The following is an 18690-nucleotide window of genomic DNA, read 5'->3' on the forward strand; positions in this document are numbered from 1 at the left end:
ACACACTGATTGTGTTGAAAAATGCATCTTCACTTGTTGCCCAAAAATTCTAATTGTGAGGAGGCATAAATCTGGGCAGTATGTACATATCTGTTCCATAGTAAAAATATTCTTAATCAATATGTTTCACTTTTGGGAAAAATATATTCGGTTTCCATAAACCAAATTATATCATCTCTTGATTCTCTTCGATTCTTATATATTTCTTCTTGTCTGAAAGAAGACTAGCTTGCTTCAATGGAGAAATCGGTAAAAGAAGGGTCATCTCTTGATGATTTAGCACTCTGTGCATAGGTTATGAACGAAACTCATTGAAAAGGCGAGGGTACCCAAATATACCTCAAGCTAAAAACTTTTCCTTGCTATAAGTCCTTTCTCCGAAAGTGATTGTCTATGGACTGGGTCGATTAAATACAACTAATCGGTTCACACTTCGTGTGATCGTCTATGGATACGAGATCGATACAATACAACAACGACGTATGTTTACTTGATACAAAGGTTCGGACTTAACCAAACACAATAGGATTGCTTATCAATTAAATAGGAATTAACATTTGTGTAATTTACTTTAATTATAATAAAACAATTATAATGCGGAAAATAAAAGTAAATGACACATCAAGATTTTGTTAACGAGGAAAACCGCAAATGCAGAAAAACCCAGGGACCTTGTCCAGAATTGAGTACTCTCAGGATTAAGCCGCTATACAAAATAAACCAACTTCGTATAGTTGAGACCAAGCAACTAAACATATAGTTCACCTAGTTCCGATCTACTCAACTAATCAATCAAATCTACCACAAGGATAAAACGATTATAGTTGGATCCTCTTTTTACGGAAACAAGTATTGTGCACACCAAAGATTTATATAACCAAGTCAGAAATCTTCTATCTCTTCTTTGTATTCAAATCTTCTTATATCTTCAATAAACACCTGCACACAACTACTTGAATCTCTTGTGATCAATTACACACAGAACAGAGTCTGTTAACAATGGATTATCACAAGATCGTCTTTAGAACTAACAACAGTCTAAAGATCCCTGTCGAAACTTTGAACTAGTTTGAGTGAATCTTATATCAGAAGAGAAGATTCTCAAGCATAAACAAACTAGGTGCAATCAAAGTTCAACCACCGCTAGTCAATCAAATCAATCGAAAACAAAAGATAAACCGCAATTATCTAGTTTCCCACCAACGGTACTAATAGAGCTTCTCAATCCCAAAGAAGACTTTAAACTGAGCGACCGTAAGAGATTTCGCATAATTAGGTTACTCTCCTCTCTGAATAGGCGGCTTCACCAGTAATAGTACAACAGAGAAAGTTTACTGTCACGAAGGATTAGTTTGCTAGAAATGCAAACTTCAAGTATTTATAGACAAGGAAGTTTGGACACCATGGAATTTCCAAAACCGAAAATATTTTCAAGATATTCAATAATAATTTCCAATTTCGGTTTTCATAATTCCTGAGATGCTCTGTCCAAAATATTGATCGAAAATCTCCTTGGAAAATCTTTAACTAGTAAATGCACACTATTAATTATTATTTTCCATATATATAATTGAAAACCTTAATTAAAAGAACTTATTTAATTTTGATCCTGGGATTTTCTTCCTTTTAGCTGTTAAGGAATATCTTTGAACAATAAAAAATACGCATTAATGCACGTGTTCAAAGTGTGTCGACATTCTTACTTTGTAAATCCTATTTCATACTTACACACTTGAAACCGATTTACCACGCTTCCAAACAAGTTTAAAATTGGTTTATCTGACTTTCAAGAGCTATGTGATTGATCAAGAACACTCAATCACAAATCATGGGTTTAACGGTTCTACCAAAAAAAGTTTCGGTTCTACCTCCATGTGAGTATTGTGCATAGTCGCACTAGCTTGCAAAAATTTGGTTGACTAAGTAGTAGGATCGGTTCCCCGCATATATGGTATCTAACTTATATGTGTTGCACATGTCCATAGGATCGGTTCCCCTTTCTGCTATAAACCTTGCTGCACCTCATACAAGGATCGATTCCCCTTTGTGATGTGTTGCACCTCTTACTAGGATCGGTTCCCCTTTACCCAGAGTTAGGTCTTACTGTTAGACCACTGCTCGGTCAAACTCGCATGCGTTGCTATCTCAAGCATGTTTGTCAATGTTAGTGATCAAAACTATAAGTCTTGATTTCTAGTCTCTTATAGCTAAGTCTCGGACTAGGATAGTAAGTGTAGTTGAGCTCAAGGACTTCATGGCGATTCATCATACAAGTATAAGATCTACTCAAGGAACCGGTGGAACTTCTCGACAAAAAGGTATGTGGAGACTTGAACTTATCTGTCACTCAAAAGTCTATCTATTATATCTCCTACTCTTTGAGACAAAAATTGTATGCTATATATATAGACTAGATCATACACATTTGGTATTTCGAGCCGAGTATACCTCGCCTATCTATATATCGAAATATGTGTTGGTAGATTTTCGCTTCAACCAAGTTTATCTTTACCTAGTGACGAAAGTCATGAATGTTTCAATCACTTTGAAAAATGCTTTGAGGAGACATAGTGTAACAACTATATAACGTCCTCTAAGAATGTTTCAATGATTGGAATGAGAGTTTAGATTACATAACCAATGGATTCCTTGAATCGAAGTTTTCGAACTTTTTTGATCAAGAGAACCAGAAGTATGAAAAATGCCAAGTCCGCGAACTCAGTCCGCGAACTGCCGAAGTTCTCAAACCCGAGAATTTCTGCTGGAGTTGACAAACTACTTGCGTGATCCAAGTCCGCGAACCCAGCCGCGAACCGACGTAGTTCTCGAACCCGAGACTTTCTGCTGGAGTTTGTAAACTCTATCCGGTGTCTTAAGTCCGCGAACCTAGTCTGCGAACTTGAGAAGGTTATATATCTAAAGATGATTTCTGAACTTAATCTTAAAATACTAAGGAATGCATTTGCAAACCGTGGCTATTAAATTTCATGAACCTATTCGAGTGAATCAAATCATCTTTACTTCAATTGTGTCTTGTGTAGTTACATAAGATTTCCTTGCAATTGAACAACTATCTTAACTAGTTCATTTGAGTCAATTGAACTGGTTATGGTGAAGAAGAACATGGTTGGTATGAAACGCCCATATGGATAACCTCTTTGGGTAGAATATCGTTGAACCAACAATGTATAAGTTTGGGTGCGGTTAACAAACCTAGAAGTGTACAGTCATTTGTGTATGACAAGCTAAGTTTTCGATCTAACGGTTGAGAAATATTAGCTTGAATCTAAATCAGGTTTCATCTAACAGTGAATATTGATTGCTTTGTAACTAAGGCAAAACCCTGATTTGAAAGGCTATATAAAGGAGACATTTAGTATTGTGAAAACTAATCCCCACACCTTGTGTGTGATACTAGTTTGCATGCTAGAGTCGTTTCTCCTTTAACCTTTGGTTTTCTTCTTCTAAAACCAGGTTAACGACTTAAAGACTTCATTGGGATTGTGAAGCCAGACTGATACTACTTTTATCGTAGTTGTGTGATCTGATCTTGCATCTTCTATCGTAACAGTACAATCATATTGATTGGATTGAGATCGTGAGATTTCTCTGATAGGCAAGATATAAAAAGTAATCACAAACACCTTCGTATCATCGTTTGTGATTCCACGACATCTTGTTTCGCTACCATACGATTAAGATTGTTGTGAGGTGATTGATTAATCTAGGTTGTTCTTCGGGAATATAAGACCGGATTATCAATTGGTTCCTGTTCACCTTGATTATTATCAAAAAACAGAACAAAAAACTTTTAGGGTTTTTCTGTGGGAGACAGATTGATCACTTGATAGGCTTGTCTGTGTGAGACAGATTTGTTTATTGTTAAAGCCTGCGATTTTGGGTCGTAGCAACTCTTAGTTGTGGGTGAGATCAGCTAAGGGAATCAAGTGCGCAGTTATCCTGTTGGGATCAGAGGCGTAGGGAGTACAACTGTACCTTGGATCAGTGGGAGACTGATTGGGGTTCAACTATAGTCCAGTACGAAGTTATCTTGGAGTAGGCTAGTTTCTGTAGCGGCTTAATACAATGTGTATTCAATCTGGACTAGGCTTCGGGGTTTTTCTGCATCTGCGATTTCCTCGTTAACAAAATTCTGGTGTCTGTGTTATTTCTATTTCCGCATTATATTTGTTTATATAATTGAAATAATATAGGTTGTGTGTTTGAATCAATCAATTGGAAATCCGACCTTTGGTTGTTGATTGATCCTTGGACATTGGTCTTTGGTACCGTTGCCGAGTTATTCCTTGTGTTTGATTGTAGACTCGCTGATTTCTATTAGCTTGAGTGAATCAAAACAAGAGAGAGATATTAACTCCTTGAGATACTTTTATTTAAATTGAGTCTGACTGTCTAGTTGATTCTCTAGTAAGTGTTTCAGAGTTATTCCATACAGATTTCTAATCGAAATATTGGGTGGTGTTGTTAGACCCCCGCTTTTTCACTTACAAACTACACAAACTCGATCATACCATCAGGTGATTACTTAAGATCGGTTTCACTAATAAAAGTCATAATAATACATAAGTCAGGCCTTATGTGAATAGTTTTACGAAGAACACAAACAAGTCATGAGCGGTTGTACTAATCACACATATTGGTCGTTCATAAGATATGCAATGAATAATAATCCCAATAACGCCTAGCGATTTTCTTTTTGATTCACAAACTAAGTTTATGAACTTACTTCCTTAAAACACATGTAAAACATTGTTTCCTAGGATGAATTCCTCACCTCATACCCATACATAATCACAATAGCATTCAAACGATTATGTTGATGTCTTATCTAACAAGTTTAATGATTAAGCAATAAACCTCGTATTGTATTCCTTAATACTATGTCTATCTAGAGTGTTCATGCTTCGCAGTTTTTTTTCAATATGCACAACTTGAAAGATACGTTAGGGAATGAAACAGTTCAAGTCAAATATCACTAACCTCAAGTGGAAGGATGATGTTATGGTTGTAGCTCCTAACTTCTTCACTTCTTCAAGTCTTCACAATACTTGTAATGTCTCATATCCTAATAATTTCAACCTAACCTATACGAAGTTGACTCTAGTACATTTAATCAAACGACTCTTGAATGAGTTTTGGTTCACTAAAATATGACAACCAAACTTGACATACCAATCAATATAAATCAATACTAGTATCACTTGTTTACTCCATATATTTCTCCCCCTTTTTGTCACAAAATGACAAAGGTACGAGCAAATAAAGGACAAACCGAAAGGATCTTGCAAATCTCACAAGACTTGCAAACCTATAGAGTTAAGCACGAGGGTTCCACACACCATTTTTGATAACCAATATCAAAACCGAAACTACAAAGTAATTTTGTTTTGATATGTTAAAAAGGAAACAATTGCCCGAAGTAATTTTCCCAAATAGTTTAGCAAACCAAAAATCGACTAAGCACCTTAGTTCCTTCGCTAAACCGATTGTACAAATACAATCGCTTGTTCAATAAGACCAAAATAAAGATAACTCTATTTTTCTCATCAGGTTCTAATTATCCATATAACTTAGACCTTTCTCTTTTAAACAAGACAAGTACTAGGTTAGTTAACTAGCATTTCTTGTTAAGGCATTCGATTAGACTTGAATAATCGAAACCTCCACTTTGATAAGTTTAACTAAGATCAGAATTAACTTAGTTTCTCTTATCCGAAATCGAATTGGACTAAACAATTCATCCCGTAAACATATTCTTTTGTCATGCCATAAATAATTCATACAAACCAAAACAAATCAACTTGCATAATTATTCACCTCAACCGGAAGCAATTGAGACAACATAAACATTAAAGCACTGCAATTGCACCGAAAATTTTGTAAGCCTAAACAATTGATACCACACAACAAAGTAAGATAACAATAGTTTTTCTTAACCGAAACCAATTGAATCACACACACATCCACACACACATAATGGAATAAAACATCAATTGTACCGAAATTTTGTTAAGCAAAAGCAAAAAGATATAAGCAATAAAATTAGGCTTTTCTTAAACAGGAAAACAATTAACTAACAAGATTGTTACCTCATTTTCGCATCCACTTCTCCAATATATTCGCATCTTCTTCCAGGGAGAATTGATATCGAAATATCATTATGTTGTCATCCTTATGCAAAACAAAAGAATAACAACAACCAATCTTTACCAGAGAAAGGTTGAAAACCGGTTTTTAACTATTGCAAGCAAAAGTTGAAAACCCACGAAACACATATGCTTTTATGCTAAACCAAAACCGATTCAATATATTGTGTCTTTTTCACATATTGTTTCTATCAGAACCCCTCATGATCCTTTGATAAAGCCTACCAACATGGGATAGAACTTAATCCTGCTAAATCAAAAAGTCACCCAAACCATAAGGATTCACAACATATGAGATCGAATATCAAGGTAATAAAACCAAAATCAAACATCTCATAAACATACATAGCAATAAATAAAGCATTCAAGCACATGCTATGTAAATCAAAAACTATCACAAGAAAAATTATAAATCAAATAACTTTATTCATAATAGTTTTTATTCATGATAGACTTAATACAATCAATGAAAGAAATAAAAAATTATTGTCTATTTTCCTTGAACAAGAGTTTAAACTCATTCAACTTTTTCAAAGATCGTCTTCAATTTCCTCAAATTTTTCAGGATCTTCATCAACAACATCTCGACTGATATCACGGATTCTGCACATAGTACCTTGATTATGTTCACAGGCCAAAGCATTAACCTTTCGATTAATATTTCGAGCATACTCCCTATTACCGATTCCAAGTTTAATCATCTTTCTTTGGTTACGGATAGCAGTTCTTAGTATAGCTGTCTGTCTATGATGAGTTTCAATAGTACTGAGGAGGACTTGACGTAGATTGATAATATGAATCTTAGCATCCAAACTGTTTTGGACAAGAACATTAGTAACATCTTCCTTTTCATTTTCTGTATTTCCACAACCAGATTTCTTGAAGGTATCATTAAGATGAACAGTTTCCTTAGAAGTCATTTCACTCAAGGCTTTCAGAATTTTTGCTTGAGATCTGGTTTGAGAATACATCCTTTAGTACAAGTCTTCAGACACGCTGAGTACAAATACTTGAAATACCTTTAACACATACCAAACATAGATATCGGTCTTAAATAAATAATACTGATCAGATTTGAAAAGATCTTCGCATCTAATGTGTTACACAATTTTCTCCAAAAAGAAAGAGATTATCTTCAAGATCGGTATCACGAGATACTTCAGATAACTATACAAATCATTTTTACACGAGTCGTTGTAAGACAACCTTTCTACACATAAAGGATAATAAGCATACTTAAGGTAGATCGTGTACTCTCTCTATGTTGAATAAGAGATAGTAGAAGGATTCTCATGGACCGGGTATATGTGTTTCCTTATATCCGAAGATTGGGAAAGATAAGGATGCACATTCTAATGCGATTAAACATTAGGATGAGGATCTACCTCATCAAGTACCTTTTGCAAAGATACTTTCTCTTTTTCTTTAGGAATATTACCGAATTCCTTTTTTTGGGTTTTGAACCCATCCTCATGATTAGGAAAATTGCGAGATGCAATATCTTCAATTATATCCTGAGCTCAGGATGGAATATTCTCTGAACTAGAACCCGTCTGATCAAGATTTTCCATTCGACAAATTGCTAATGTCTCTTGTTCAAGAAATTTTATATGTCCTTTTAAGGTATCCATTCCTTGTTGGAAATAATTTTCTAAAACACTTGTCTAGATATACCTTCTGACAAGTTCTTGTAAGAAGATCTTCAATAAGAGCCTTATTTCTTATTTGTGTATGCTCCAGCGAATGAGTAAGAATTTCACACTCTGTAGCCTGCTAATGAACTTTATTGCACAAGCCTAATTTTTGTTCCTCACGATCAATCAGATTGTTTGAACACTGAGTGTCTCTCTCTTTCTTTCACAAATTCTTACATTCATTTGAACAATAAGTTCTATGACATCATATAGACTGTCAATGGTTTTTCCCTTTTCTGTAAAGTTTTCGACATGTTTGAAGAATCTCTCCATCATCTTACTAAATTCAGAACTTGGGCAGACTGGTGAATCAAATCTCTTTTCAGACGATTTTTCACTAAGGATTGGAGTCGAATCCGAAATAGGTTTCTTGAGTTTCGAACTCATTCTTTTCTGATCAGTGACCTGATATGCAACCGGGTCACTAGTCATAGACTTTTTCTTTGATTTTCGAAAAGACTTTCGAGACCAATTTCCATTGACCTTCTCTGAGATGATATTCTCATTTTCTTGACATACGTTAACTGAGTTCTTTATAAGTTTAGCTTTTCTTTTCTTATTTTGACTCATTTCTTATAGGATGGATCGCACCAAACACAAATTGTAAATCTTTTCGTGTTTGCCTGCTCTGATACCAATTGAAAAGGCGAGGGTACCCAAATATACCTCAAGCTAAAAACTTTTCCTTGCTATAAGTCCTTTCTCTGAAAGTGATTGTCTATGGACTGAGTCGAGACAATAGAAGTAATCGGTTCACACTTCGTGTGATCGTCTATGGATACGAGATCGAGAAAATATAACAACGAAGTATGTTTACTTGACACAAAGGTTCGGACTTAACCAAACACAATAGGATTGCTTATCAATTAAATAGGAATTAACATTTGTGTAATTTAATTTAATTATAATAAAATAATTATAATGTGGAAAATAAAAGTAAATGACACAGCAAGATTTTGTTAACGAGGAAAACCGCAAATACAGAAAAATCCCGGGACCTTGTCCAGAATTGAATACTCTCAGGATTAAGCCGTTGTACAAAATAAACCAAGTTCGTATAGTTGAGACCAAGTAACTAAACCTATAGTTCACCTAGTTCCGTTTGTATTCCCATGCCTCCAACTTATGAATAAGTCACGTACTTGGAACAATTCCTTTGGTTCGTATTCCAAACTGTAAAGGAACAACAAATCTGTTTGGTATCAACTCTCTTCAACCAAGTGATATGAGTCGGACAAAGGCTCTTCTGTTTATCTCAATAAACTCCTTCGTCAGGCCCTTAGATCTATCTTATGTTCAATTACCCAAGGTAATCGCAAGATTTTACAATCAATACTTTTAATCACAAAGAAACGTATTGATGCCGATCCACTCAACTAATCAATCCAATCTACCACAAGGATAAACCGATTATAGTTGGATCTTCTTTTTACCGAAACAAGTATTGTGCACACCAAAGATTTATATATCCAAGTCAGAAATCTTCTATCTCTTATTTGTCTTCAAATCTTCTTAGATCTGCAATAAACACATGCACAAAACTACTTGAATCTCTTGTGATCAATCACACATAGAACATAGTCTGTTAATAATGGATTATCACAAGATCGTCTTTAGAACTAACAACAATCTAAAGATCCCTGTCGAAACTTTGAACTAGTTTGAGTGAATCTTATATCAGAAAAGAAGATTCTCAAGCATAAACAAACTAGGTGCAATCAAAGTTCAACCACCGTCGGTCAATCAAATCAATCGAAAATAAAAGATAAACCGCAATTATCTAGTTTCCCACCAACGGTACTAATAGAGCTTCTCAATCCCAAAGAAGACTTTAAACTGAGCGGTCGTAAGAGATTTCGCCTAATTAGGTTACTCTCCTCTCTGAATAGGCGGCTTCACCAGTAACAGTACAACAAAGGAAGTTTACTGTCACGAAGGATTAGTTTGCTAGAAATGCAAACTTCAAGTATTTATAGACAAGGAAGTTTGGACACCAAGGAACTTCCAAAATCGAAAATATTCTCAAGATATTCAATAATAATTTCCAAATTCGGTTTTCATAATTCCTGAGAATGCTCTGTCCAAAATATTGATCGAAAATCTCCTTGAAAAATCTTTAACTAGTAAATGCACATTACTAATTCTTATTTTCCATATATATAATTTAAAACCTTAATTAAAAGATTCTTAACTTATTTAATTTCGATCCTGGGATTTTCTTCCTTTTAGCTGTTAAGGAGTATCTTTGAACAATAAAAAATAAACATTAATGCACGCGTTCAAAGTGTGTCGACATCCTTACTTTGTAAGTCCTCTTTCATACTTACACACTTGAAACCGATTTACCACGCTTCCAAACAAGTTTAAAATTGGTTCATCTGACTTTCAAGAGCTATGTGATTGATCAAGAACACTCAATCACAAATCATGGGTTTAACGGTTCTACCAAAACAAGTTTCGGTTCTACCTCCATGTGAGTATTGTGCATAGTCACACTAGCTTCCCAAAATTCGTTTGACTAGGTACTAGGATCGGCTCCCCACATATATATGGTATCTAACTTATATGTGTTGCACATGTACATAGGATCGGTTCCCCTTTGCCTAGGGTAAATCCTTCAAAAGGAATTGGACAGGGTGACCCTCTGTCACCCCTTCTTTTTCTTCTGGTGGTAGAAGTACCCTTTATTTTGTTAAATCAAGTTGTGGCTCAAGGAAGAATAGGTGGATTTCAGGTGGTGGAGAATATGACAGTTATTTCACATCTGCAATTTGCTGATGAAACAATCATACTGCTCAATGCTTCTAAAATAGATCTAAGAAGACTGCTTGTAATTCTCTGCATGTTTGAAGTGCTAACTGGTTTAAAATTTAATTTGAATAAAAGCTCTATGACCAGTATTGGAGCTGATGACATGATTCAGGAGTTGTCTTGTGAGCTAGGATGTAAGATTGAGTGTTTACCAGTCACTTATTTAGGAATGCCAATTGGAGCTGGTAGGAGGTCTGCAGTCATATGGGAGATCATTATTCAAAGGATGCAGAAGAAACTAGCACCTTGGAAGAGAAAGTACTTAAACAAAGCTGGTAGGATCGTGCTGATAAGAAGTTCACTGGAAAGTTTGGCCACTTATTTTATGTCTTTGCATTATATGCCTGCTTCAGCGGAGAGGAGATTGAATACAATTATGAGGAAGTTCTTATGGGGGGAAGATGAGAAGCATAAGAAGATGAGTTGGGTCTCTTGGAAGAAGATTAGCAAATTAGAAAAGAAAGGTGGACTGGGCATTAGGAGTTTAAGGCTTGTTAACAGGTCTTTATTGGGTAAATGGCATGAAAGGTATTGTAAGGAAAAGACAACTTTGTGGAGGCGTATTATGTGTGATAAATCTAAGGCAGAGGAGAACTTTATTTTTCCAATACAGGTTAAAGAATCGGTTGGCAGAAGTATATGGTTTGATATTCTGAAAGTTAATGCGGATTTTTTTGAAACTGTGAACATCCATGTGAAAGAAGGAAGTTCAATTAGGTTTTGGCACGACTTGTGGTTGGAGAAAAAAAATCTTTTAAGGAGAAGTATTCAAGGCTCTATAAGATAAGCAGACAAAATTTTGATTCAGTGGCGATGATGAAGAATAATGATTGATTTTTCAGTTTTTCTAGAGAGCTAGATCCAGCTGAAAGGACCAATCTTTTGGAGATCAAATATGACTTAAGGAACGTGCAACTTGTTCAAGGTGAAGACGATGTTTTGGAAGGGGACTTTACAACTAAGAACATTTATAAAAAGCTGACAGATGTTGTTCCAAATTGGGAGTGCTCCAATATCCTGTCCAGCAAGTCAGCTCCACCAAAAGTTTTATTCTTATTTTGGGATTTTCTGGATGATTATATTCCCATTAAGGCTATGCTGCAACACAGAGATGTAGTGATCCATTCTTACTTGCGTTTGTTCTGCAATAGTTCAGTAGAGACTATTGAGCATTTATTTACACATTGCAGCTGGGCGATATACATATGAGACGTCTTTATATCTACTTTACAAGTACAGTGGGTTATGCCATTTGATTTTAAGGAGATGATGATGGGGTGGAGGTTGAGAAGTAGTTCAGCCAGGATGCAACAAGTTTGGCACCTGATGCCTTCTGCTATTTGTTGGGAACTTTGGAATAAGAGGAACATGAGAGTTCATGGTGGTAGATTAAAATTTAAATATGAGTTGGTGCAGGCACTGAAGTTGAATATCACTTTGTGGAGTTCAAACACTAACGTTTTTAAGAACTATATTGTTAATCAGATTCTTAGTCATTGGGAGGATATCATGTCTATGTAATTTTAGTTTCCTTTGGTCCGTGATCTCCTGATCACTATATATATTTTATACATATTCTTTTTTTTTCTTAATATATATCCTTACATTTCAAAAATAAAATAAAAATAACTCATGATTATCTGGACCAGTGGTGTTGGGCTAAATCCTTAGCTCCATATAAGGACTTTTAAGATATCCCTTTACTTAGCTACCCTGGAAGATGAGAATAAATTAGCATCCCCAAAAATAAAATGTATTATATCATCCAACATAAAAAAAAAATTCCTTATCAGTCACATCCCATTACATCATTGTTGTATGCATCACCACATTAACTATTTTGATAGTCAAAGAGTTCAGATTCAAAAATCTCACTTATATAAGCAGATACAAATTAGATACAAAAGTGTTGATCCAAAAGCAAGAAAAGGATCGAGTTACTTTTACTCTTTCCTTTTTCCCTCCCCAAAAAATAAAAAATGAAAGAAAGAAAAAAACAGTAGTACTAGATTTCCTACTTAATTCCCCTATGACACTAAAACTAATGCTTGTATATCCTGGCACTGGAATCTTGTTTTCATCTTTCCAGCTTTGCAAAACCATGGATTTTTCTCACTCACAAAGACAGGTAGGTCTGATCTAATGACTTGAACAAAACACAATTATCACACACACTCTACTAATAACAAATCTACTCATTATGACCCACTTCTTTTTACCCGACAAAGGCTTTTTTAGATGGGCACATTACAACCCACAAAAACATGGGTATTACTTACTTTTGACACCAAACCTCCAATACAAATACAAAACTTAAGATTCTTGTTTTCATGTGTACCAATTTTTATCAACCTTGCCTGCCCTTGACAGCACTCCCTCTCCTTCAAGGGAACTTCTGATACAATGAGCCATTTCAGATGATCATAATGGACTGCATTACCGCGACTTCCGCTAACATAGACATCCCAACCTGTTTAAAAACCAAAAAATGAATGAGAAATTTTAAAGTTTGAAGGCTTGATGAACAATGTTGTGTTAGAAAGAAACTGGAGAAGTTGGTGGTTAATTACCTTTTTTTGTTGTTGTTGTAGTTACTAGTGCGAGAAGCTTTGGTTCAATGAAGCATCACTCATATTGCGTACATGAAGATCGACATTCCTTAGATCGCGGAGATGTTGTAATATCTCCTGGAGAAGATCCATACCTTTGCCTCCTTTCTTTAAAGAAGTTAAACAATGTTTCAAGAACTCTCTGTCGGCTTCTAGAGCATGCAACCTCTCATAAACATGATCAACTTCCTCTACCAGAGCAAGTTTCTTCTCATCCGAAGTAAACTTTGACATAGAAGAGTTTGGTGAGAAAACAGCATAGGACCCCGCTTCATGCTCGTCGTTTGTAAATTCATCCTCATTTTCGACATCAATGGCCTCATCGAATAGAGGAAGGAGCTTCCTTGCCTTGGCACCACCATGTGTTTTCTCCCCATAGTGTTTCTTATAATCATTCAAGTGACCGTTGACGATCTCTTCTTCATGAGATTCATCATGATTCTTGTTAGATTCCGTTCCATTCGCTTCTGATAAATGCTCGTTCGCTTTTGTATCCTCAAATAACTGCTCCCCCTCTTCATGTTCATCGTCTTCCAATGTGAAAAGCTTCTCCTCTAATGCCTTGAGCTGTTCCAGAATAGATTGCCTTTCTTCTTCAAAATCTGCCAATGACTCGTCAAGAGTGCTCAATTGCTTTGAGCTTTCTAACGCCGCCTCGTCCAAATTTAGTACTCTATTAGTATGACTATCTTGATGGGCATAAAAGTTGAATTCATCGGTGTTTTCTTGATTAAGATCCACAGACAGCTCTTCGCTATCCGTAGCATTTCCAGAAGCAGAAGAGGTTCCACTTCTTCCACTATTGCTCTTCCTTCTCATCATCTTCTTCTCATTCTCATAGAGAAGAACCTTCTTTCTGTATATTTCCAATTCCTTCTCCATTTCTTGCTTCTCTCTTTCTCTCTTCACCATAAGCTCGTTTAATAGCTGCAAAGCTTCTTGATCATACTCGGATTGTTCGTCCATCATCCTCTGGTACTGTAATGCTTCCATCTGCATTGCAGATTTCTCTTCTTGGAGCCTTGTTATCATTGCCATGGTCTGGTTAGCAGCTATTGCAGATGCACTTCTCTCTTCTTCTAGTTCTGCATATAATGCGGTTAGAGCTTTATGTTCTGCTTTCAATGCTGATTTCAACTTTTCGATTGTCATATTCCCATCACCACCATTTTCTGACTCAACAATTACACTTCCATCTGTAGATGCCTCAGTTCCTGATTCCTTTTTCTCCATATCGAAGAATTTCATGTGTAAATTGTGAAGACCGTTCACAAAAGTTGGCGTTTCAGGCCCCTTTTCCTCGTCAACTTCGTCGCATTCCGAAGTTGCTATAGATAGTTGACGGGTAGTAGTTATTGGTTGTTCAATTCTCTCAACTAAACCGCTTCTTTCTTCGATATCATTCACTTCCTCGGTGTGCTCGGAACCTAATACATGTAGTCTGACATTAGATGGTGCACATCTCATAAACTTCACATTATGGATCAGCAGGTAAATTTTGGCACTTCTGAGGCAAGGCACTAAATGGATAGAAAAAGACTTACCTTGGTCATTCTCCGCCATGAACGCATCTGTGTCCAAATGATTTTCTTCTGAGCATGGCAATGACGAAATTTGCTCCTCAGCTTGGTTGTTTACTGGAACAGTCATCTCTTTCTCTATTAAGCTCATGGATTTTGTATCATCATCGTCTTTAAGTACTGTATATAGAATTAAGAACTCTGGTTAATTACTTCGTACCTCATAGGCTGAGCACTTGCAAATGTACCCAAATTAACTTAAATAAAACATCCATTAGAATTGTAGACAGAAATCTTACCTAAATGTTCACTAGCTTGGTCTTTCTTAGCTACCAAAGTATCTGAATCAGTATCCTTCCCATAACACTCATTCGTCAGAGCTTGTGCACAAGGCTGTGCTGAGATTGTTTCTTCATCTTCAGTATGGTTGTTCAATTGGGTAGGCAGTTCTTCCTCTATCAAGTTCATGATTTTAGTTTCATTGGTAGACATTTTCGAGTCAATATCTTTAGGTTCTTCTGCATATCAGAATGAGAATCCAAATTACTTCATTTGGCAAACACTAGTAACAAAGACTTACACAAGGACTCTAAAAAGAAAAAAAGTAATGCATGACCGGAAACTAACCGTCATAGTTACCTGAATGTTTATCAGCTTGCTGGTCACTCATAGCTGTGAACGCATCTGCCGGAATAGAACATGGCAATGATACAATTTGTTCAGAGTCGAGTTGAGTATGGTTATCCGACGATTCCTCATCGGACATTTCATTCTCTGTTAAGCTCTCCGATTCGGTTTCCTCCTTGGCTTCTGCTAATCAAAATGAGAATATGAATTTAAACTAGTCCTGATAAAACCAGCTGGAAAAACATACAGTGGTATTTGGACTGATAACTTACCTGAGTGTTGAGCTGAATCATCCAATGCTACCATTACCAATTCAACATCATTACCCTCCTCACCATACAAAGATTTTGTTCCTTGACTAACACAATTCACATCAGATTCCTCCACTGAATCAAGATTAAGATCCTTACTCATATCCATGGATTCAACCATTGCTATAATTTGTGCCATTTTCTCCACCAAAAGAATCCCCATTTCTTCAGCTTTTTCTTCAGCCTTTTCATTTCCTAATTCAGTACTCAAAATCCCTTCCCAATCCCTCTCTTTTACATTCTCATTTTCTCTGGATTCTTGAGTCTTCAGAGTAGTAGAATCAATTAACTCAACAGGAATGAATCTATCCGTACCAAAATCAAAACCATCTTCTGATTTCAAATTGATCATATCAGGAGATGAATCTTGCAATTCAGAAACTTTAGGAGTAGAACATGGCTGAAGAACTAAATCCATACCTTCAACACAGAAATCTAAATCCCTTTCTGTAATAAAGTCTTCAATTTTCTTAAGTTGTTCATTGACATCATCACAGAGAATCTGATTATGTTCATCTTCATCAAGTACTCTGTTTCTCTCATCTTTGATGTCGAAATCATCGTCTTCTTCGTCTTCGCAACAACGATCCGTTGTCAATTTTCTATGCTTAGAACAATAACTCAAGCTTGAAATCTCATTACAATGATTCTCACAAATAAGATCCGTGTATGATTTTTTTTTGGAGTCAAGTACATGATCAATTCTTGAACAAAACAAACAAGGTGGTTTCAAACCAAAATAATTTGCAAATTTCATAATCAGATAGGAAAACGAAGAGTTTAGTAAAAGAAGGTATATCAGAATCCATTCAAGAATGGCATACACAAGGATTAAAGTTATTTTATGTGTGTTTCTATGCAACATAGTTGCAAACTTATTTCCTGCCATAGCTTCTTCCCCTTCCTTCTTATTTACAATAGACAGAAGAAGAAAGAAACAGAGCAAAAAAAACAGGGAAAAATATAGAAACAGAGCAAAAACAGAGAAAAGTATGTAGAGAAGAAGATTTACTGGCAGCAGGAGATATATTGGGTATTATTTGATGATCTGGGTGTGTGAAGAAACAGCCAAAGAAGACTCAAAGAAAAAACAAATGAAAATTTCTCAAGTTGAGAAATTTGGGAGGAGAGGGTTTGACAAAAAAGGGAATCAGCTTAGGAGTACTTCTTGCTGTAGTAAGTGTTTGTGTTGCTTGTTGAATTGAATAATAAAGATGATGAGAAAGAATCAAAATGAAAAATAAATAAAATTATGTACTCTTTTATTATTTTTCTGCCCACTTTACCTTTTTTGATTGGTTGGCTGGTTAAAAGAGAAATCTAAATTTTCAACTGTTTTTATTTTTGAATGAAAATATTGTACTACATTCTAGTGATGAATTAAAGTCTTGTTTGTTGACACAAATATCAGGATGAAACATTCCATGAGTCCATGACATTGCATTCTGGATTTTATTTAAGGTTGAGATCCACATGGATTAATCATGTTAATGAAATCTTAGCTTTGTAAGATTGAAGATTCAGGTTGGTATCATTAGAAGCTATATAAGATCACCATGGGATCACATTCATGTGATGCTCAATATTAGATAAGTTTGTAAGTCTAGTACTCCCTGTGTATTTATTTATTTTGATTATACAGTACAATGGTTACCTAGACATTACTTCGTAGACAGGATGGACTAGGAATTTACTATTACAAGGGTTCGACCTTCAACCTCCCCTGTGAGAGGAAGATGGGAACCCCTTTTTTTCCTGGAAAAGAGGCTAACGTGAATAGGTTATATAGAAAGCCGATTTAGGAAATCGGAAACCTTACCGAGATTTTTCAAGATCATAAAATATTCATACAAGTTGTGATCCACCAATTCTTGCCTATCAAATTTGTCATATCAAAACCAAAAACAGTTTCAGAAAACCTTCTCTCTTGCAAAGACTAAATTGTTTTGAAAGCAAAACTGATATGCGTTCAAGCACAAGGCAATGACTAAATCAAAAATCCAACCAAATGTTCATCAGAACATGAACCAGTTTTCAATGTTTAACAGTAACAGTAGCCAAAAAGTAACTAAAGTGTCTCAAGTAACTGTGGTAATTTGAATCGGTCTTTAAATGTTTGTATCAGATCGAATCAGGATGACTCGGCTTCATAGATGTGGTAATAATTGTAGTTGAACTTGATGATGATCTTGGACGAATTGATGTTGTATTTTCCTTCATTATAAAGCCTAAACCAAGTAAATCTAAAGTTAAAACAAGAAAGACTGATCTATTAACCTTCCAAACTAAAACTAAATCAGGATAAATTAAAGTCCTAACAACACCACAAACAGGAATTAAAGTTAAACTAAGAACAACATTACTAAGGCAATCGCAAGCCCCCAAAATATCCTGGACCAACACCTAAGTTCCAAGAAAAAAAGGATCTCGACATGTTAAACATCCTAACCACAAAAGCAAATTAAAGATACAAATAAATTACCACCAAAAGCAAGAACTAAAGTAGGTCTGCTTTAGCTTCAACAGATCTGTTGAAAGAACTAACATAATTATTGTTGTTTGAATTTGATCATAGATCCGAATCGGTGATGTCTATATGCTCTGAATCATTCTCGTACAAACCATACATGCACCACGATTTCACAGATCTACTAAGAAACCAATAAAAACAGCAAGAACCAATCCAAAAAGGACTAATCCGAAAATAAAAACTAAAATAAAAAAAAATAGATAAGAGAACACATGTGAAAACAGAGCTTTGAGTGTTGTTAATCTTCTCAGATATGAGCCGATTTGAGAAGAAGAGTTTTCAGGCAAAGAAGGTTTTCGTCGCAGTTTTTTTTTTGGAGAGAGGTTTTCATCGCTTGATAGGAATGCATAAGACCGCTTGATGGTTCCCCTCCGTGGCTTCACTTGGTGGCAAATAATTAGATAAAAATAACTAACTATTT

At 35.5% G+C, this 18690-nt stretch overlaps 1 protein-coding gene across 1 annotated transcript; it reads right to left on the reverse strand.

Moving 5' to 3' along the window:
- Positions 1 to 12527: 12527 nt before the first annotated feature.
- LOC113282042 (myosin-binding protein 2-like) lies at positions 12528 to 16971 on the reverse strand. The gene is made up of 6 exons (XM_026530970.1): positions 15701 to 16971; positions 15441 to 15611; positions 15101 to 15319; positions 14826 to 14981; positions 13243 to 14708; positions 12528 to 13142 (listed from the first exon to the last, which is right to left on the reverse strand). The coding sequence occupies exons 1-5, from the start codon at positions 16626 to 16628 to the stop codon at positions 13267 to 13269; spliced, it is 2916 nt and encodes a 971-aa protein (XP_026386755.1). The 5' UTR covers positions 16629 to 16971; the 3' UTR covers positions 12528 to 13142; positions 13243 to 13266.
- Positions 16972 to 18690: the final 1719 nt, after the last annotated feature.

The sequence above is a fragment of the Papaver somniferum genome, chromosome 5 (genome assembly GCF_003573695.1).
Source record: "Papaver somniferum cultivar HN1 chromosome 5, ASM357369v1, whole genome shotgun sequence".
In the NCBI taxonomy this organism is placed as follows: Eukaryota; Viridiplantae; Streptophyta; class Magnoliopsida; order Ranunculales; family Papaveraceae; genus Papaver; species Papaver somniferum.